General features: G+C 35.0%; 5 protein-coding genes across 5 annotated transcripts; all 5 read right to left on the bottom strand.

Annotated features, from left to right (window-relative positions):
• Positions 1-1030: 1030 nt before the first annotated feature.
• Positions 1031-4578, bottom strand: LOC115712796 (peptidyl-prolyl cis-trans isomerase FKBP62). Its single transcript, XM_030641163.2, has 13 exons — positions 4059-4578; positions 3878-3964; positions 3338-3598; positions 3175-3249; positions 3005-3085; positions 2728-2922; positions 2540-2629; positions 2289-2464; positions 2060-2182; positions 1834-1980; positions 1624-1751; positions 1415-1535; positions 1031-1326 (listed from the first exon to the last, which is right to left on the bottom strand). Exons 1-13 carry the CDS (start codon positions 4243-4245, stop codon positions 1273-1275), a joined length of 1725 nt encoding a protein of 574 aa, XP_030497023.2. The 5' UTR covers positions 4246-4578; the 3' UTR covers positions 1031-1272.
• A 910-nt stretch (positions 4579-5488) lies between these two features.
• Positions 5489-6499, bottom strand: LOC115713836 (uncharacterized). Its single transcript, XM_030642320.1, has one exon. It carries the CDS (start codon positions 6497-6499, stop codon positions 5489-5491), a length of 1011 nt encoding a protein of 336 aa, XP_030498180.1.
• A 1791-nt stretch (positions 6500-8290) lies between these two features.
• On the bottom strand, positions 8291-12630 carry LOC115715289 (FK506-binding protein 2). Its single transcript, XM_030644138.2, has 6 exons — positions 12451-12630; positions 12226-12275; positions 11756-11818; positions 11535-11625; positions 11325-11429; positions 8291-8631 (listed from the first exon to the last, which is right to left on the bottom strand). The coding sequence occupies exons 1-6, from the start codon at positions 12515-12517 to the stop codon at positions 8555-8557; spliced, it is 453 nt and encodes a 150-aa protein (XP_030499998.1). The 5' UTR covers positions 12518-12630; the 3' UTR covers positions 8291-8554.
• A 1473-nt stretch (positions 12631-14103) lies between these two features.
• Positions 14104-15634, bottom strand: LOC115712110 (pentatricopeptide repeat-containing protein At3g25210, mitochondrial). The gene is made up of 2 exons (XM_061114913.1): positions 15518-15634; positions 14104-15372 (listed from the first exon to the last, which is right to left on the bottom strand). Exon 2 carries the CDS (start codon positions 15325-15327, stop codon positions 14176-14178), a length of 1152 nt encoding a protein of 383 aa, XP_060970896.1. The 5' UTR covers positions 15328-15372; positions 15518-15634; the 3' UTR covers positions 14104-14175.
• A 2729-nt stretch (positions 15635-18363) lies between these two features.
• Positions 18364-21117, bottom strand: LOC115714797 (cell division cycle 20.1, cofactor of APC complex). The gene is made up of 5 exons (XM_030643548.2): positions 20733-21117; positions 19946-20215; positions 19574-19843; positions 18898-19479; positions 18364-18795 (listed from the first exon to the last, which is right to left on the bottom strand). The coding sequence occupies exons 1-5, from the start codon at positions 20823-20825 to the stop codon at positions 18652-18654; spliced, it is 1359 nt and encodes a 452-aa protein (XP_030499408.2). The 5' UTR covers positions 20826-21117; the 3' UTR covers positions 18364-18651.
• Positions 21118-21328: the final 211 nt, after the last annotated feature.

Here is a 21328-nt window from a genome sequence, read left to right on the forward strand (position 1 = left end):
CATAGACTAAGAATATTATGTATCAAGTATATGATTAAATAAATGAATATTCGACTTCAAATATATATATGATAAAAGATTAGGATATTCGGCTTTTTCTTTCAGTAGGAATAGGATATTCCATTATTTTATTCCTTGATTTCCTCTGTATACTTGCTAACATGGATGTTTGCTATAATAAATAAAAGGAATATTAGCTGTTAAACCAATTTTATAGTTTGTAATCATTTCGATTTGCTTTGTATACTTCAATTCAAAAAGTTACGTACCTCGATAGACTGTCCATATACACACTTGTACACGCGGCAAATTTTTATTATCCACTTAGAGATGAGATGAGGGAAGAAAGAAAACTCATTAATGGTTGCCTTATTTCTCAATCGCACAATCAAGTTAAGATTTCTCGACTTTGCTATCTAATATCGCGGAAGTCCTCGCTAGAATTTCAATATTGTTCTAGTGAGGTTTCCAGAACACTAAGAATTCCTCGATACTCAATGGTCTCTTACCAATGGTAAAGAAAGAATGGATATGCAATGTATTGAGTATTCCCTCTTTTGATCAAAAGGGGCATACGCATAAGGACTCCCATAGCTTGTAATTGTTTTTCTCATATATTCAATATACATTGGATATTATTCTTGGATACTTTTCTACTGTTATTTCTTTGCTCTGGTTGTATTGGCTACTAGTTGATTAATCTACAGCCAGAATAGATTTTCGAGATAACACATCTTTGATTTTCTTCTTAAACTGATTGCTCTAATAAAGAGTAGACTGAAGATGACACAAATCCTATGAGTTCCATCCGATTAAATGTCACATTTAAGAAAAATGGCCATTTTTGGACATTACTTAAATAAAACTTGTCTCTCACTATTAAAAAATGATAAAAATAGAACTGTTAAACTAGAACAAATATATACTTTTCGAAATCTCAGCCTAATAAAAATTATTTTGAGGAATTTAAATGGAATTTCTTGTAAGCCAAGTTCAAATCAAAAAGAAAAAGAAAGAAACCAGGAGAAAATAATGCAGAGACCAAAACACCTTGTATGGGTAACAATTCAGTAGTAATACTCAACCAGTCTAACTCCCGAGCCAGAAGAAATCAATTATAAATTCCTCTGTACCAAAGATCAATTAGTCCTATAAAATTCAAATTAAACATAATAGTCAACCAAAAAAAAAAATAAAAAACTAGGCATTTTACTCTTTATCTCCATATTTTTTTTTCCAAATTGTATGCCTTTATGATACCACACCCCTTGCTTATGTGCTACTGTCTACAGTCATAGGTTCACCCTCACTCGCCCCGGCAGGTTTCTGTAAAATCAAAAGAAATTAATAGTCAATTTTACAGTCCCAAGTTTCCAGGAAATTTGCTAATTAATTGCTACTGCAGAAAACTCACATTGGATTCTCGAGAGTCTGGTTTGCTCATCTTTGCAAACATGTTACCATAAAACTTGGCTTCTTTCTTATTGAACTCCTTCATTTTCTCCTTCAAAGTTTTGTATTCCAGTTTCACATCCCTACCGAGCAGAGTGAGCAGCAATAAGATGAATATGAACACCAAGCACACACACACCATGATTGTTGTAAAATCAAAATGACATATACCTGTTGTTAGGGTCAATCTCTAGAGCTTTCTTAATGTCAAACTCAGCCAAGTCTAAGTCGGCCAATTGGATATATGCTTGAGCCCTTCTGTAGAGAGCTTTTACATTTTTACTCTCTGCTTCTAGTACCTGAACACCAACATAAAGAATCATTAAGAGAACCAACTTATAAAAGGAAAAACACATCTTCCGAATAACCGGCGTGACAAACCTTAGTGCACAATTTTTCTGCCTCTTTGTAATCTTTCAGCTTCAGCTTGCAAGCTGCATTATTTAGATTGCATGCGACTTTCAATGCCTTTGCCTGCTTTTTCTCTTCGTCGCTGAAGTTAGTATCAAATTCAATAAATTTCACAGCCTGCAAGAAAGAGCACTTAATAAATACAGGAGATAAGGAGATGAAATAGGTATGCTAGCAAATTAATCATGCGACTCACCTTTTCATATCTCTTGGAAGCTCTGACATATTTACCAGCCTTGAACAAGATATTACCTTCTTCCTTTTTCTTACCCGCAGCACTAAGCTTCTCCTCTGTGTTCATATCCCATGATTCCTTATCCTGAACAAAATAAAAACCACCCAAATATAAATTTGAGACAAAACCATGGGAAAATTGATTGTTCATAGATATAAATCAAGTGAAATGTTGTTGAATGATGACTCACCTTCACAAAGGATTCCAGCTCAATCTCATAGTACACAGTAGAGTTGGGAGGTACCACCGCCAACTCCTGCTTAGACTCTGATGAACCAAATGCATACTCTGGTCCTACAGTCAAGAGTGCTACCTCTCCCTTTTTCATTGTCAACACAGCCTTATCGAGCCCCTGAATAACTTGCTCTGTTCAAAGAAATAAATCAGCACACGAGTATATAACAAAAGACGGTAATAAACAGAGAAACCACAAAACATTACCTTCATCTGTTTTGAATTCCAGGAGTTCTTCTCCATCATGTCCCTTCTTTATAAATACAGTACCATCTTGCAGTTTCCCAATTAATTTCACTACAGTATGCAAAAATCCAAAGTCCAGTTAAATAAATGTATCAACAGATGAACAAAGATCCAAAAGTCCACAGTCCACCTTTAATCAATATACTTACATTTGACAACAGCTCCCTCATTTGGACGCTCATAGCCCTCACCATCAGTAAGGACCTTTTTAATAACCTTCTTGTCATCAGTTATTTCTGAAACAGTTTTCCATGATACCAATTCTAGAGTAATCTGAAGAGTTGCGTTTGGTGGAACTGCACCTTCTCCTCCAGCTGCAGGCTTACCCTTCTCACCAAACCCATCTGTAGCAAATAACCAATTAATTACCAAATACAACTGAAAGGTTTTATTTACACATCACTCTGCTTAAAATAAGAAACCTACATTGTGGCTTCACTGTAAGAATCACCTTCTCTCCCTTCTTCATAGTCTTAACAGCCTTTGACAACGCAGGGCAGAAGTAACCTGTTCAAAGGAATCAACAATTTATTGAATTAAAAGACCATATATCTTTGAAGTAAGAAAGTTGGTCACTGACACACAAAAAGCCTTACCCTCATTTACTGTGAACTCAACTCCATCCGATTTTGCAACAACCTTGCCGTCCTCAAGCCGAGCCTCAAATTTAACTGCATCAAGATATCAAAGAAAACTATCATTAGAGGCCGTTTAGCATAATATCCACGCCAAAGATTATCATTGGCAGAGATACTATACCAAACACTTCGTCAGGGTCTTTTGGGTTATCCCATTTGTCTCCTTCTGTTAGAATCTTCTTGAATATTCCACCATCCTTGCAAATGTCCTTGACACTAGTCCATGAAAGTAATTCCACATCGAATTGCAATGTGGCATTGGGAGGAATAGTATCTGGTGATCCAGCCTCACCATAAGCCATCTCAGGAGGAATTGTGAATAGAGAATTTTCTCCTTTCTTCATCGTTTTAATACCTTCATCCCATCCCTTAATAACTTGCCCTGCATTTTTACACACAACATTACTCATAAGAGACATTTCTCCTTCAAAATATATTTTCACTATCCCAAATTTTCTCTTCATCAATGTGAGTAAAAATGGTATAAAACTAAGAAATAATCTGAAAGCAGAGAAATATAATAAGCTTCCACAATACGAATCAGCTCATTTCTTCCTCTTATCTTCCTACCAAAATCTTATCATGGTAATCCACCAACAAAAGGGTACAAAACTAAGGATTAATCATGTAATAAATATATAAAAAAGAAGAGATTTTTGACCTTGTCCAAGAGTGAACTTGAAAGGAGTCCCCCTATCACGGCTCGAATCGAACTTAGTTCCATCCAAGAGAGTGCCAGTGTAATGAACTGTAAATAAAAAACACAAATTAACAATCAAAATTTATAACAACCCAATGCATTAGAAAATGTTCAAACAAAGAAAAATGAAAAAATACTTCACCTTCAACCTCGTCACCAGTCTCAGGGGTATCCCAGCCTTCACCTTCCTTAATAAGCTTCTTCTTCAAACCTTGTTTACCGATTTCCTTCTCTTCACCGACCTTGAAAATGGCGTCCGCACCAGGCAGATCAAAGTCCTCACCCATCTCTTCCGGCGGCGGCATATTCAAATTGAAGTCGTCATCCATTCTTATTGAAGATGATGATGATGATGATGATGACGTGAAGCCCTAGATGAACAGAGCAGGTAGTAATTTGTAGAGAGAGAGAATTGAAGCGTGAAAATGGTAGTGAAGCTCTGAAGTTTGAAGAAAGTGGAAAGAGTTTAGATTCTAGAGAGTTCTACAAGCAAGGGTTTAGACATTAGAGTGAGCTGAAATCAAGGGCTGAGATGATTTTGTTTCTTTTCTTTATTTGGGGAACACTGAGATCAACGGTTGAAATTTCGTCTGGACGTATTTCGATAATTAAATGCCGGCCTAGTATATTTATTTATTTATAGCTGCTAATTAATTTGTTTTATTATAAGCTGTTATTTTTGTTGGGTAGATATTTATTTGGTGTGTTTATGAACTAATAACTACTGCTACTTTTTTATTTTTTATCAACATATTTTGTTATATTTCATACATTTTAGATTGGAGAAATGCTAAAGGGCAATGTGTCACTATTGCTATTGGTCAAACTAAGTATCGGGTCTCATATAATTTAATATAATAGTTTTTAGGAAATATCGTTAACCAATCGCAACGTGACATGTCGAGAAGGTGCTAGGCACCATTGATGCCTTATAACAATACTCATTAGATAGGGATGGTAAGCACTTTCAAAAAAAATAGGGATGGTAAATGGTTTTTTTCGTGGGTCGGGTCGGTCCCAACTCGAGACATTCAGGTTTCTGGGTCTTTCTCTTATATGTAGGGATGTACACGGGGTGGGAATTCAGCAAAGAGTGCACTCCGTCCCCATCTCTATTTAGAATTTTGATGATCGTCCCTGCTTATTTCTCATGAAAAATGAACGGGAATAAAAATATAAAATTTATAAAAAAAAATATAAATATATAAAATATTAAACTACATAAAAATTGAAATGTTACACATTAATTATTATTCTAATAAACTAATTAGTTTCCAAAATATAACTTATAGTTCATAAAAAGAATATTAATATACTAAAAAAAATACAAATATAAATTATAAAATATAAAATATTATTAGAAATATAAAATAAAATACTAAACGCGAACAAAAGAAAATTCTCGTCTCCGCCCCGTTCCTCATATAGATGGGAAATCCCCACTACATTAGGGGTGGGTCCCTACGAGATGCCATTCTCATGGAAAAAATATGCATCCATACTCTTTTTTTTTTTTTGCTGGAGAAAAACTCTATTAAACAACACAAAAGCAGAACAACAAAGTTTAAAAGGTCACAAGAGGGACCAGCTCCTCTGCAGATAAAAAACCAGTAAAAGAAAGTCTAAAAGCCCACTGAGCAACCAAATGAGCCGCTGAACCTGTGCCCGAGGCTTCCAAACAACCTCCACTTCAGGTAAGACTTCCAACAGCTCCAACAGCTTCCAAAAGACACCCATGAACCGCCAGTCGGGGGCCCTGCGCGCCTCTAACCCCTGCACCAGCAACAGGCAGTCGGAGACAACAACAACCTGTCTCCATCCTCTGGTTTGACACCAGTTCAGAGCATGAATCAAGGCACAGGACTCGGCTTCCAGCGGCTGAGTTGCATCAAAATTCACAGCCTTTGCTTCCAAGAGACTGCCCTCTGAATCCGACACTACAATCCCCGCCGTGGCACGCGAATCTTTGAAGACTGCATCCACAAATAAAACCAAATTACCCACATAAATATCCCTGTGAGCATGTTGAACCACCTCCAGATTTGGCCGATTGTCCGAAGCAGTGAAAAGGCAAGAGGCAGCTCCCTGAACTCTAGACAAAACTCCCCTCCAGGACGGATTGACCCTATCATGAAAAGCTCGATTCCTAGCAGTCCACAACTCATCAATCAAGCAGATACCGAATCTATTGAATTCGCCTATGTCTCCTGCATCCGCACCACTCAAAAAATCAGGATTTAGAATCCATTCAACCATCTTTCTCGGAGAATCAAACTGGAGGTTTTCGCTTCTAATGGACCAGCGACTAGCAAACCACACTACCTTAGCAAGAGGACACTTCCAGAAGAGATGTTGAGCCGAATCATCCGCTTCACCATAGATAGCACAACTGTTATTATTACCAAAGATCCTCCGGAGCCGACTTCCAAAAGGAAGAATATCTTTGCAGAGTTTCCAAAGAAACAATTTCAGCCTCTCCGTGATCTTGAGTTTCCAAATTCGGTTCCAAAGCGAGTTTGGCTCGCCCCATCGGTTTTTGATAATCGATTTGTAAGCAACGCTTGGAGAAAATAACCCATCCATACTCTTACCCACTACTTTTTCTTTTTGGTCTGGTCACAACTCATTTTTTTTTTAGGTACCTACCTACTCTGGTTTAGATTAGGATTGTTTATCAAATCGCTTAAATCGTCCACACCGTAAAAAAAATACGATTTGAAATTCTTTGCAGTTAGTTCGCGATTTGAATTTTTCATAAACCGCGCAGTGCGGTGCGGTTTGCGGTTTTGAATTGTTAATATGTGGTTCAAACCGTACCGCACCGCACATTATAAAAATACTAATTTTTTATATTTGTTTAGGTCCAATATGTGAATGTCTAATCCAAACCCCACTAATTATTGTATTATTGAAACTAATATTTTTTTTTTCTATATTTATTTTTAAGTCTTATGGTGTTTTCGACAAGTGTTGTATTTGTGATAGTTTAATTATTGATGATAGTCCAAACGGTAGAATTCGCAAAAACCACACTGCACTGCATTATTGTTTGCGGTGCGATTTCTGCAGTTTGGGAAATTGAAAAAACTGCATGTACGGATTGGTTTAAAAAAATAGTCAAAAACCGCATCACCCATACCGCGAACATCCCTAATATAAATACAAACTGAAGTGTATATATATATGCTAAGCACAAAATATAAATTATTTTGCTATGAAATTACATTTAGTTTTAATATAATTATAATATGTAATATAGATAAAAAAAAGTTAAAATAACTTCTAAAAATATATATATATATAAATTTATATATTCTCGGGCTGAGTCAAACTCGACCCACTCAGGCTCAAAAAGCTTAATGGATTGGGTGGGGTGAAAAGATAACAGGTTGGGTTAGTGTTGGATTAATGGCGCTATTATAAAAGCTTGATAGTCATTGATATCTAATTCTAAAGAAATGTTTAGGTTATTGTAATAGTAATAAATAGATCTATTATATTTTTTATTTCTTCTTTTATAACTTTTGTAATCTATTACAATTCACAATGGACACCAAAAAAACAACTGATAGAATTTAACTTTTATAAATATGTAATCAATGTATTGAAAATGGTGAATGGCATTTTTATTTTTATTTCTTTTCAATAAAAAATGCTAAAAGACACTAGTAGTCTCAAGAATCCTCTTACGTGTCAATATCGTTATTGGTCTGATTAAGTATCGGGTCCTATGTAGTTTAATATAATAGTTTTTAGGGAATATCGCTAACCAATCGCAAGGCGACACGTTTTAAAAGTACTTTCCAATTCACGTTTCATTCTTTCTCTCTCACACTTCCTTTATCCTATCCACCAAACAAGGCCATCAAATTTACATTTTCTTTTGTTAATTGTCGTTAGACCAAATATTAAAATCATTGTTGGTACTTGGTACCCACTCCTTTTAGTATGAAGTAAATATAAGCAGCTTATTAGAAGAAATATTATTTTACACAAAGAGAGAGAGAGAGAGAGAGAGAGAGAGAGAGAGAGGAGAATCTATGAAGTAATTATTAACCAGAAAAAACAAAAAATAGAATGAGAAACTTGCTCCTAAACAGTACTCACTACTATTTAGAAGTATGAATCACATAAATGTTTTTGCTAGATATAGCAAAGACAACAAGAAACCAAAAGATTGAAAAAGAAAAAAAAAAGTTGCATAATAAGATTATGTACGACTTCAAAAAAGAGGACTCTAAATCTGATCTATCATATTAGATCTATTATCTCATGCTGTTTAAAGCTTCTGACAGACTTGAACTAGGGAATCCAAGACGTGCTTTAAAAGAAAAAAAAAAGTATATTTGGAAGAAAAAAAGAGTAAACGAGGAAGAAGTGAAGTGGGTTCTTTTTTTCCTTCTAACTTGAGTATGGAAACTTTAAAATCCACACACTACAAAACCTTCTCATTAAGATAATATTTATTTCTAAGTCTTGAAGCTTAACTAAAAATATAAGAAGTGTAATAAATACTAATAAGTCTTGAAAAACAAAAGAGAATAAAAAAAGACACTAAAGAGCACTACAATTTCATATAGGGAGAAAAAGCAGACAGAAATGGGCACGCCACTACAGGAAATTATGTAGTTGACCAAACTAGAGTTCGCTATCTTTTGGTGATGATTTCCCCACCACTTCAACAAGCTCAGTTTCAAATATAAGCGTTGCCCCACCTGCAGTTTTGACAAAGCTAAAAAGTTAAAAGACTATATCTAGTATAGATCCTCAAAAACTTTTGATCTAAATATATTTTAGCTTATGTTATAACAATACTGTATAAGGCTTCTATTCAAGCTCTAATAAAACCCCACTACATGCAGTGACACGATCAAAGTCTAAATTTGAGTAAAAAACAAGTTAAAGAGTGATATATGTTTGTCAACGCCACAACTTATGATTTGGTACAAAAACTTTTTAGTTTTATTAAATGGCTGTTGAGGGGCTTTGTTTGCTGACAGTTCGACCAGGAGACCTCCCAGTGTCTCCAAGTTTTTGAGTCTATGGGGATTCGAACCCTGAAACAGTGCAAGTACCCACATATTTAAACATCCACCCATACCATTAGACCAACCCCTTGAGATTACATGGTGGTTTTAGGCACTAGGATTAGTGGGGTGTGCTAGCATATAGTAAATAATAAGGGTATATGAGTCTTTGTTTGGGAGGGTAGCATTATAGGAGAGTAAGGTTAGAAAGAGTGTAAGCAATGTATTGAGTAAAACTCTTTGCATCAAAGGGGCCTAAGGGCTCCCATCAATTGTAATTGGGTTTGTCGTATATTCAATATAATACCCTACTGTTTTGCTACTGTTCTACTAGTATTCTTGTTGCTGTGTTTGTTGTATTGGCTACTGGTTTGAGCATTGGCAGCAGTTTCTCATCAGTTGGGGCCCTGCCAGTTCAGCCAGCAGACCTCTTCAGTGGCTCCAAGTTTTTGGGATTAAGGGGATTCAAACCCTGGAACAGTTTGCATCTGCCTCTACTGTGGCAGTGCACTCCATGGTCTCAAACACATATTTGATTTATTGGAAAATTTCATGACTACTTTGCTATATAACTCTCTCATTATCCAGGGCTTCCTTAAGCTGGTGCCTGGTCACTGGGGGATTCTAGTACAGAATCTAAGGCGTAATACCAGCATGGTACCACCAAACACTCTGCATATACTTGATCACCTCATCTATGAACTGGAACAGTTTCTAACCCGTTGACATCATTATCAGGTTCCATCTTAATATCCCAGATACCACTAACTCTCTCTATCATCATACGCCAACGTATCTCGGACCTAGGTAAATTCTTTCCCCAAATCCTTCCTGCTCTTGCCTTGACCCTAGGCAAGCTTCACCAGTTCAATTGAAATAATACTTTGCGTATTAGAATCTAGCTAAAAGCACTAGAATGGAAACAATTGACTCACAGTGCGGTAGCTGGGGCATTTCCAATCCTCATATGCATAATGTTAGGGTCTACACATGAGCCTATACAACGTAGGCTCTAACACATTTCTATTCACTCTTTTGTCATTAATTAAAGTCATTTATATTAATTTAAACCTTTTTTAAAATTTATTAATAATTTTTTATATAATAAAAATTAAATGACATTGTTAACTTTTTTAGTTAATTTAAATAAAAAAGATTAAAGCATCATTGTAACAATTAAACCAAATATAACATTCACTTTTTTTTTTTTTAATTTTACACCAGGAGATGTTATAATGTGTGAAAGTTCTTAACATTACTCAATTAAATTTTAGCTATCTTGATCAATCTCTAATGGAGTGGATGGTGATAATTTTGTGCCAAATTTGACTTTATATGAGTTGATCCATTTTTTTACAATTGTGTTTATACAATTGTGCAAATTAACTCGAAAAATCAATAAAAGTCATTTTTTTATTGAAAGTATATAAAATGAGTATTAAATAGATAATAAAAAATTTGATAGCTTTGAAATTGATAGACAACATTTGTGTTAAAAAGCTATTTTGGAAAGTTAATTTTCTCAAATTCATTCCAACCATACTCTCTATGTTAGCACATATTTGTAATAATTTTTCTTTTTTATAAACTTGGGTTTCTATTTTTTATTAAATCATACATATTTAATGATAAATTTGATTGCCTTACCCAAAAAAATGATAAATTTGATTAAAAAAAACTATTAAAATGACATGATTTTTTTAAGAGCTCTCTACATTTAACTAGCCCTTTCATGACTATTTTCGAGAGAAATAAAGAATGGTTTGAATGTTACTATTTATATTTCACTCCCTATTATTCTCCAAAAGCTTTCTAATCTCTATAATAGCTTTTTAGCTATAATAGGGAATGAAATAAGCACTCTAACCCCACCTTGTATTTACTCTCCAAAATAGAGTTATAAAGCAGTTAGCTAAACAAGCTCATTAAGTATTTCTCAAATTTTTTTAATAGATTTTCAATCAAACTTATCCTTTTGCATGAATAGAAGTTTAAATAGATAATATATATTAGCTGAAATAGATAGCATGGTTGGAATGAAGTTAAACAAAATCTCTAAAATCTAAACAATTTTTGGTTTCTCTTGTTAAATCTAGAGTCTAAATACTTGAAAGTCGTTGGAGATGCATCTAAATTAACCCCACTCCCTATTTTAGCTTTAGCTAATTAAAAAGTAGGTAGATAGTCGAATTGAGATGCTCAGACAAGACAACCCTCGCAACCAAATTTCACAAGAAAATGATACAAAGCAGAAAACTTCCTCATGTAATTTGGAAAGTTGATATTTCACTAAAAACTTTCTCATGTAATTTGCAAAGTTGATATTTCATTAACCCAGAAAACGCGAAAGTTTAGAAAGAGGTAACAAAGTAAATCAGTACCTGGGATAGTAGGTGGAGAACCCTGCGGCCCATAACCAAGTTTTGCTGGTATTCTCAACTTTCGCTTTTCACCAACACACATTCCCAACAGTCCTTGGTCCCATCCTACAAAGAAGAAAAGCATGAATACATTGATTCATTCATTTAATGCTCATTCATGACAGATCAAAAAACAAGTTAACATTAATACGTTATTACTGCAGCACACACCTTTGATCACTTGGCCAGAGCCAAGTTCAAATTGAATTGGATCATTTCTGTCGAAACTTGAATCAAAAACAGTTCCATCAGTGAGTGTCCCCTACAAATGCAATAATAATATAATGATAATGAATAACACTTGTTCAAAATGGGATTCGAAACAAGTTTGAAAACGGCGAAAACTACTGGTATCAATATCTGCATCTAAGCAAAAGAGCTATTTCACTTACCTTGTAGTGTACTCTGATTTGATCACCTTTGTGAGCTTTAATTTCGCAAGATTCTGGCTTATACTGCACAAAGAAAGCAAAATTAAGTATGATGGTAAAATGGGAAGACACTATACTCTCTTCTAAAAAAATTACTACATTTTTAAAGACAATGTAGTAAAAACTGAATGGAGACATTTTATTACATAATCAAGCCAAATGTACCCAAAACATAATTAACAAAAAAAACTTAACTTGTTAATCCGAACGTCACTCAATAAAAACCACAAATTGCAGCAAATTAAGAATCACCAAAGTAATTACGTACATATCTAAGAAAAATCAAACAAAACCATAATTTTCCCTATCACACTTTAATCTCGCTAAACTGAGATCGGAAGTGTTCCAAAAGAATCGCCTATACTACATCCGAATACCGCAACAAGAAATGAGCAAAAATAAATATAATAAACAAATTAACGATATTTTACCTTCACTCCAATCTGCAACTCGGTGACATCGCGAGAAGTTTTTCCTGAAACTGAGAAAAGAAAAAAAATGTAATCAGATTAACGAAATTAAACCTACAGAAGGAAAGGATCATCGAACCGAAAATCATCATTGCAGGCCTGGTTTCAGATCTAAATATGAAAATACAAAGATAAAATAAGAAATCATTGAAAAGAAAGTTGTGGATCTTAGAAGAGAGATGATACCTAATGTAGAGAGAAGGAAGAAGAAGAAGAGAACAGGCGTGAGCTTGAGTGCAGTGATGGAGGTCATCTTCTTCTTGGCCAATTTCTCTGTAACTGCTTCAGTGTGGGTTTCGCTCAAAGGCAGGAGAATGGAGTATTTATATTGGGTGTGTGTGAATAGTATTATTAACTATTGACTTGTTCTCATGCTATGCTCTCATTGGTTCTCCAACGTCACATTTAAGCTTACGTGGCACTTACCCTATATTTTAACAGCATTCCTAATAATTTTTTGTAAGGCTAATTAGTAATTTTTCCTTTTGAAATTTGACATGTACTAAATCATGCCGCTGAATTTTTTTTGTCGTTAAAAATTCTCCTCAAACTATTGAGATTGTTAAATTTAAGGACTTTTGTCTAACTTTAGTAAAAAATTCTAACATGGATGAAAGTTCAAGGGGCATGATTTAGTACATATCAAAGATTGAGGGGCATGATTTGATAGATATCAAAGTCTGGGGAGCATAATTTAGTACATAAACAATTACTGTAACAGTAAAATTGAATGAAATTAGACCAAAGTCCTTAAATTTAAAATTTCAATAGTTCGAGGGGAATTTTCAACGGCCAAAAAAGTTCAGGGGCACGATTTACTACATGCCAAAATTCAGGGAAAAAATTACTAATTAGCCTTTTTTTTAACAATGAAGAAACTTTCATTAAAAAAAATGGAAAATCCTTTATCTATACTAGTTTCCACCTTTACATGCATAGTTAATTCATAAATAATTTTATTATCTGACCCACGTATAAGAATCAAGAATAGCTCAAAAAAATTGAACAGAAAATATTATCTAAAAGAGAATTAAAATCATTACAAAGAGAATATCTCTTAGCAAAGACAGAAATCACAGCTAAACAATCAGATTTAATAAAAATCGATACTTAATTTTAGCATTAAGCACTATTAATTTCTTTTAGCATTTCTCGTATTTTAGCTCTTTTCAGTGCTCCATATTGAAGCTATTTTGTTATATTGAAGCTATTTTGTTCTTTTGTTGAACTTGATTGGGGTCTTACAGTACATGTGAAATTTTAGTACAAATATTTTAATAGCTCTATTGTCAGTTTTGATTCATCTTTCTCAAATCACAAGATCTTGAGCTAAACAATGAATTATGTCAGTTCGAAAGAGGAGGTTTTTGCACCCATAAGTAGTGTCATCCCTCATAGAACTCAATTTAGTTACAGTTTCAGATTTGTCTGTGTTGGATTCCGAGGCATCATAATATTTTGACTCATAATAGTTGTAAATTGTAATGGTTTCCTTCGCTTTTGGGAGGTGAGACTCATGTGCTCACTTTTAAGTTCCATTTAATGAATTGAGGTAATTCAGCAAAAAAAAAAAATGTTTGATTGGTTTTGACTAGAAGTCTAAATATTAATCTTGAAAAGAAAAAAAAACACTCATAATATAAGCTCTTCCTTTTTTCTTGAGAAAAATTAATATTAAGCTTTCCTTAACAATGTGTTTATGAGGTTAAAAAAGAAAGTTCTTACTAGTTCCTATCATTATTTACACATAATGATGTAAATTAGAAAATCAGAATCATAAATACAGTATCCCAAATATCTTAACTTTGGAAAGACTATAATTGTATAAAGTTGTATCAATGAGGCATAAGCATATTCTCCATTGAACTTGAACTCAAATATCATCTGTATTTGAACAACATTTGAATCTCATCAAGACTTTTTAAAATGCAATAAATCCAGCAAATTATTGTAAGTCTTTGTGGTCATCAAACCATCTTTCTGTCTAAACTCCTCAGCAAGTTTCAAAGCTTCATCACCTTTCCCATCTCGACACAACCCTTCCAACAAAGTCTTATAAGTCAAAAAATCAGGAGACATAGAACAACCCAACATGTCAAAAACAACCTCAGTTGCTTCATCAAATCTTCTATCCATAGCCAAACTGCATATAACAATCATGAAAGTACTCCCACTAGGAACCAACCCTTTATCCTTCATTTCCTTATAAAATCCAAAACCTTGACTAACCCTTCCCTTCTCACACAACCCTTTGGTAATATAGCCATAAGTATAAGCATTTGGCTCACATTTATACAACCCCATCTCATGAAATACCCTAATGGCTTCATCCAATTCAAGACATTTTGAATAAGCCTTGATGATCATGTTCAACACAAAAGCATCAGGAATCACACCAGAAGCTTTCATTTGCTTCGTCAATGATCTAACAGCTCTTAAGTAAACATAACAGACATTTAACTTGTTGAATCTTCTAAGTAATGAGTTAAACAACATATTGTAAGTTTCAAGATTTGGCTTACAATCTTCTGAGTTTATCATTTTCTTATACACATCAAAAGCACGATTGAACAAGAACTTTCTATTGCAGCAAAATCTAATCATTGAATTGTAAAGAGGCACACTCATTTCACAAGCTCCTGCCATTACCTCATCCACCAAGGTCTCTGCATTGCTGAATCGCTTCCCTTCGATTAGAATCTTGATCATGGTGAGGTAAGTGAGGTGGTTGTGCTTGTAACCGCGCTGTTGGGCAGTCCAGCGGAAGATGTCGAAGGCGAGATCTGGGTCCGATTGAGCCCATAAGGCGTCGCTTACTTGGAGAGGTGAAAACCCAGGTTTCAAAATCTGAACCCATGTCTCGAATTGCTTCTCGAGTGGGGTTCTGGTTCGGGATGCGATTGGGTAGTTAGGGATTTGGGGCTCTGGTAATGGTGGGTTTAGGTTTTCTGGGTTTTGAGTTTGTGAGGAAGAAAAAGTGGGTTGGGAAGATGATGAGAGAAAGGGGGAAATGTTTGGGGTTTTTGGAGTTATTGTGAGAAGGCGGCGTAGGGTCACCGCCATTGTTACTGATGAGCTTTAAGCCAAATGAGAACCGTTAAGTTAACACTATCAAAACCCACAAATTGAAAATTATGTATCACCAAAGTAATTACAAAGCTTAGATAAATATAACAAAACCATCATTATTGGCCTGGTTTCAAATCTAAATATGAAAGTACAAAGAGGTAAGAAGGATCTTAGAGAGAGATACCTAATGTAGAAAGAAGCAAGAAGAAGAAGAAAGCAGGAGACGATTGAGCTTGAGTGCGGAGGATTGAGCTTGAATCTTCTTCTTCCCAAATATATCACACATATAGCTTAACACGAAATAGGAAGGAAAGGAAAATTTCACTTTATATGTATAATATAGGTTAAAATTAATAATCAAAATTTAAACTATTCAATATTGACACAATAGGTTAATTTTTTTCATCTCAAACTTTTTAACATCTCTCTATTTTCTTCTTGCTCGTTTTCTATTTTTCCCTTTTATTGGTTCTCACTAAAATACACATTGAAAATCCACTAAAGGATCCAAGACTGCGACCACTACAACCATTCGACTGAGACCGCACCAATCCGACTGATCTAGAGGACTTCATTTCAATTTGACCTAGACCTTGCCAATCCCTTCCTCAACCGCGAATGAAGAGGCCATTGCCACTAACAGGGACTGCAAATGCAGACCATGACGGAGAAAACACGAACGAAGACATTCTCTGTAATTTTTTGATTTTTTCTGTCTTTACGAGTCGGTTCGATAGTGTCCGATATAGCTTCGATAAGAGGTTCTAAAATTTAAGTTTTGAGGTTGACGGTGAAGGTCCAATAGTGGTTCAATATAGATTTGATGGTAGTTTGATGCATAGTAGCTAATTGGTGGATGTATTTCATGTCTGATGGGGTCCGATGGAGTCCAGACGACCCCATTCGAACAGTATCGGACCTCGATCGAATAGGAAATACGCCCACCAATAAGTTATGATGCATCAGACCACCATCGAACCTATATTGGATCTTCTCCATCAATCTCAAAAACTTAAATTTTGGAACCTCCTATCGAACTTATATCGAGCCTACATCGGACCGACTCGAAAAATGAAAAAAATTAGAAAATTACAGAGAACGTCTTCATTCGTGCTCTCTCCGTTCGTGATCTGCATTTGTGGTCTCCATTCGTGGTGCTGGTCTCTCCGTTCGCGGTTGAGGACGGATATTGACATGGGCTCGAACGGATTGAAATAGAGTCGAGAAGGTTGGTCTAATTGGTTTTTTAGTCGATCGAGTGGTGTTGGATGGTGGAGGTGGTGTTGGATAGTGGTAGTAGTCTTGGATGGCGACGATAATCTTGGATGGTAGCGACGATGGTCTTGGATGGTGGTGATGGTCATGGCGGTTCGGTTTTGTTGAAGAGAGTGAGCAAGAATGGAGGGAGAGAGAGAGTGAGTAGAAAATAAGAGAGATAATTTTGGGTTTGATAAAAAATGAACAGAATTTAACATTATTGGTACACTAATGATTAGGGATAAATTTTAACTTAATAAATGTATATAAAGTCAAAATTCCCATAGAAAATTAGAATGAAAAAATTGAAAATATATTTTTCTATGTTAGTAAAATTACTTCAACTATACAATTTGTCATGCCACAAACTGGTTTTACAGTTTTGTACCATGAGTTGTTCTAACCTTTAATTCATTCAGTTGTGTTTGAAAGCATAATCTAGTATTTAGTAATAACTCAGAAATTTATCATTTATTTCTCATATCTTCATACATATTATTCTACCTAGCTTCTTCATTTTTAAAGATTTACTTTTTCAATGGATTTTGCTCACAGATACAAAAGGAATAAAAGGCAATATAATTGAAGAAAGAAAGAACAGAGGAAAAACTTACAAGAAGTTGAAGTTTAACTACTTAAAAAAAACATACTTATATAGCAAAGAAATGAACATTGGAAAAATGACCTTGACCTTCATTCTAATCTCTTTTCATACTCATTTTTTTCTCTTAAGGATGAAAAAATTCATGCCAAACATGCCTTAGTTTCACAACTTTTGCTTTGTCAAAACTCAAGTAAAAAACTAACACCAGCCCTGAGGCCACCTATTGTGAGGATCTAATCTAGGAAGAAACCATCTCTTTTTCTTTGAACTCTCTTTTTCCTTCCTTCGAAACATAACAAATTTCGGTAAGAGTCCTCTGATCATGCTCGCTGTTTTTGAGCCATAATGAACATCTTGCTTAGCCTTATTCTCCGAGGGTGCCCAATCTAGATCATCCTCGAACACAGGAAAGATCTCATCTCGAGTTCGAGTTGAGTTGAGCCTAACATATCTTTGCTCAAGTGATTCCTTCGAAATGTCTCTTGCCAACAAGGGAGAAGCGCCACCCCAATTGTTTGTCCCTAGAGATGGGTGTTGTGGCGTTCTAAATGCTACCGGTATTGCTTTATGAGCATTCATATCTTTACTTCCTTTCTCCTCACTTTTCTAACTTGTTTATTAAGTAAAGAATTATCACTAAATAACATTGGATTCTTCTCCAAATATATGCCAAGTTAAAGGAACGGTAAGTTCAAGATTTTGGTTATGAAAACATCCAAAATACTCCTAAAAAAAATAGCAATGCACCAAGAAAATGACCCCCAAAAAAATGAAGAAACAAATGGCATTTCTCTTCATTACATTAATGAGCACAATTTATTTATTTATTTATTTTTTGGGGGGGGAGATTTTGTTACAAATGTTTTGAGCAAAGTTGGTGATTTTATTATGATTTTTGTGACTATAATAATATAAAGTAGACTTAATAATGATGATAATAAAGTTTTATTGTTTTTTGTGCTTGTCATGATTATTGTGATGATAATAAAACAAAAGCTATCAATTTTGGAAACTCATATCATTGGATGAGATTGAGATTGAATAAATTGAGAAACAGTATATATTGAAGTTCAGAGCAAAAATATCATCAAACCACATTATAATAATATTTCCAAGATCCTCACACGACACATTTATAGCATAGAATATAAATAGAATCGGAGACAAAATGAAGCACAACGAACTGTTGTTCTTTTATGTACATATATGATGCAATTAGAAAAGAGTACACATTGTATTGTTAGAGAGAAAAAATGAAACACAACGACATGTTGTTCTTTTATGTATATGTATGATAAATTGTATTGTTAGAGAGGAAAAATGAAACACAACGAACTGTTGTTCTTTTATGTATAAATACACATAGTATTGTTACTCTTCTTCTGGTTTATGCTGCACTGCAGTAAACAAAGTTGAACTGTCAAAAAGAATAGATGATGTTGGCTCCTAGCAACTCCTCATCGAATGTGGGTCAAATGACCGGAGAAAGGCTCTGGGTTGGCTTTTGCAGCAGGTTTAGCTGCTTCAGGGACCCCAAAAACATTCCAAAACCGAAGTGTTTCGTCTCCTGCTGCTGAAGCAACTGTGCAACCATCTGGGCTCTGAAAACACATATACAAATGAGAGAGGTTTAGAATCTTGTTTACCAAGGTAAAAAAAGGTTCAATACTTTTGTGTAAAAATCATGTGAATAATTGATTTACCTGGGCCATGTAAAGAACTCTAGAGGTATGGCCAGTAAGTTCTGCCATCTTAACCATTGAAGGGTACTTCCATAGGGTGAGCTGATTCTGTGTAAAACCGTGAGAGCTAAGCAGCTCTCGCTCGTTCTTGTTCCACAGCAAAGCACAGACTTGTGAGCCAGTGTCGATAGTGTTGAGGCAAGCACCGTTGTGTGTGTTCCAGAATTTAATGGTACGATCACTGCCACCTCCACCGGTAGCCAGCAAATTGCTCTGGAAAGGACACCAGGCAAGCGCTTTAACTGCAGATGTGTGGTTTGACAACCTGTGAAGCCACCTAGTGATTGAATTTGTAGAAGCAGTTGAACTGTCCCAAATGTGGACGAGGTTATCATTACCGCCGCTAGCTAATTGCTGGCCTGAACCTGACCATTTAAGCCCGCACACCTCTTGTTCATGTCCTTTGTAGGTTCCAACGATGTGTGATCGAATTCTTACATCGTTGTTGATAATTCGACCATCCATTCCACCTGTGGTTAGAATGTGATTGTTCCATGCTAGTGAACCAACGAGAGCTCTGTGTCCGCCTTTAAGAGTTCTCAGCTGAAATACCATTCCACAGCAAAACAATCAGCATAATTTCGATAATCGAAACAAGTACAATAGTAGAAAATAAAAAGAGTTTCAGAAGATGTACCTGTTTGTTAGAAGCTGAATCCCATAACTGTACTTCAGAATTGTTTAGACCAATGGCAATGTGCCTTCCATCAGGAGCCCAGCTAACACTTGTAACAGGGCCACTTTCTTCATCCATTGTAACAAGCTCCGAAGTAGAGCCTTCTGTAGCGTCCCACAGAAAAACTGTGTTTCCTAAAGCTATTGCTAAAACATTTGAACACCCCCAATCCAAGAGATTCAAGTAGAAGTTATCTACAAGTTCAGGAGCATCCAGTGTCCGCTCGGAAGACTGCACACACAACCAAGTTACAGTAAGCATAGTATATGTTAATATTTTGGTTTGCTCAAAACTTAGCATCAGTTTATGATTGAATTGGAAACAAGAACACACCTGAGGAATGTGACGCTTGGGTTTTTCTGCTCTCTCCACCGGTGCAGAAGCAAACTCACAAGGGAATTTCTCAACTGGAGCAGGAGGCTTGTTCTTGAAAGCTAAGATCCGACCCCGGTTCATGTTGAAGGTTTCTGCCAGAAGCTTCTTGTAGGCTTCTCTTGCAGGGGATAAACTAATCGGGCTTTCCTTACATTTTCTTCCCTCAGTCAGCATGTAGTGGGCATAATTGAAATCCATTGCGGATCTATTTGGGATGAACCTGTCCAGCTGATAATCACAAAGAGAACCAATCAATTAAAGTTCAAACAAAAAAAAAAAACACCATAACACTAAAGATCAATGGAGATAAAGCAAGAACCCCAAATTAAAATTTTGAGAATATGACTTCAAAGACCACAATATCAAAAATCAATACATGCCCATATTAACAAAAAAAAATAAAAGAAAGCCCTAAATCAAGACCCCAATCAATCAAGATTCTAAAAATAAATTAACAGAAAAAAAAAAAACTAAATCTAAATAGAAACAAAACAAAGCCCTAAATTTGACCCCAAATTTCAGAACAAACCTAAATGAAGCTCCCTAAATCAAGAACGCTAAAATCAAAACATGCAAATAATTTCAGAGACCCCAATCAATCAAGATTTCATGAATAAATTTAAAAGAAAAATCCCAAACGATATTCAATATTTCAACAGCAGCTCTCCCAAATCTAAACAGAAACAAAACAAAGCCTTAATAATTTCAGAACAAACCCAAAAATCTAAATTTCAACAATTCTTACATTTTCGCGAGAACTCTTCCTATGAAGAGGGAAACGAGAACGCGTCTTCAACGTTGAAGAAGAAGAACTAAGAGATCCTCCTCCTGCATCCATAATAACCACAAATATTATGTATATATATATCGCAAAAAAATAAAAACAATAAAAATTGAAATTCAAACAATTAATAATAACAAAGATCTTCTTCTTCACTTAAAAATCCTGCAAAACAGGATTGAAAACAGGATTAGTATAACAATTATGGAAGTAAACGAGCGTTGGTTGGTGATCTGGTGATCACCACAGAGCTTTAATCGTGAGCAATAGTGAGCGAAAGAGAGAGCTAGAGAAAGAGAGATTGAGTTGATCTGTGAGAGTGAGGTAATAATGGGTTTGAGGAAAAAGAAACCATTTTTTCATCTTAAAGCCCAACGGCTATTTTTTATAATGAATAACTTTGCATAGTAAAGTTATTGTAAAACTTTTTTTTTTTCTTTATGGTAAAAATTTCTGTTTTTTCAACCAAAAAAAAGAATTGTAATATTCTTTTAATTTTTTTGGGTGTAATTTCCTTTTATTCTATAAATAAAATAAAAACTCATGTTTTTTTTCACTGA

This window comes from Cannabis sativa, chromosome 4, assembly GCF_029168945.1.
Source record: "Cannabis sativa cultivar Pink pepper isolate KNU-18-1 chromosome 4, ASM2916894v1, whole genome shotgun sequence".
In the NCBI taxonomy this organism is placed as follows: Eukaryota; Viridiplantae; Streptophyta; class Magnoliopsida; order Rosales; family Cannabaceae; genus Cannabis; species Cannabis sativa.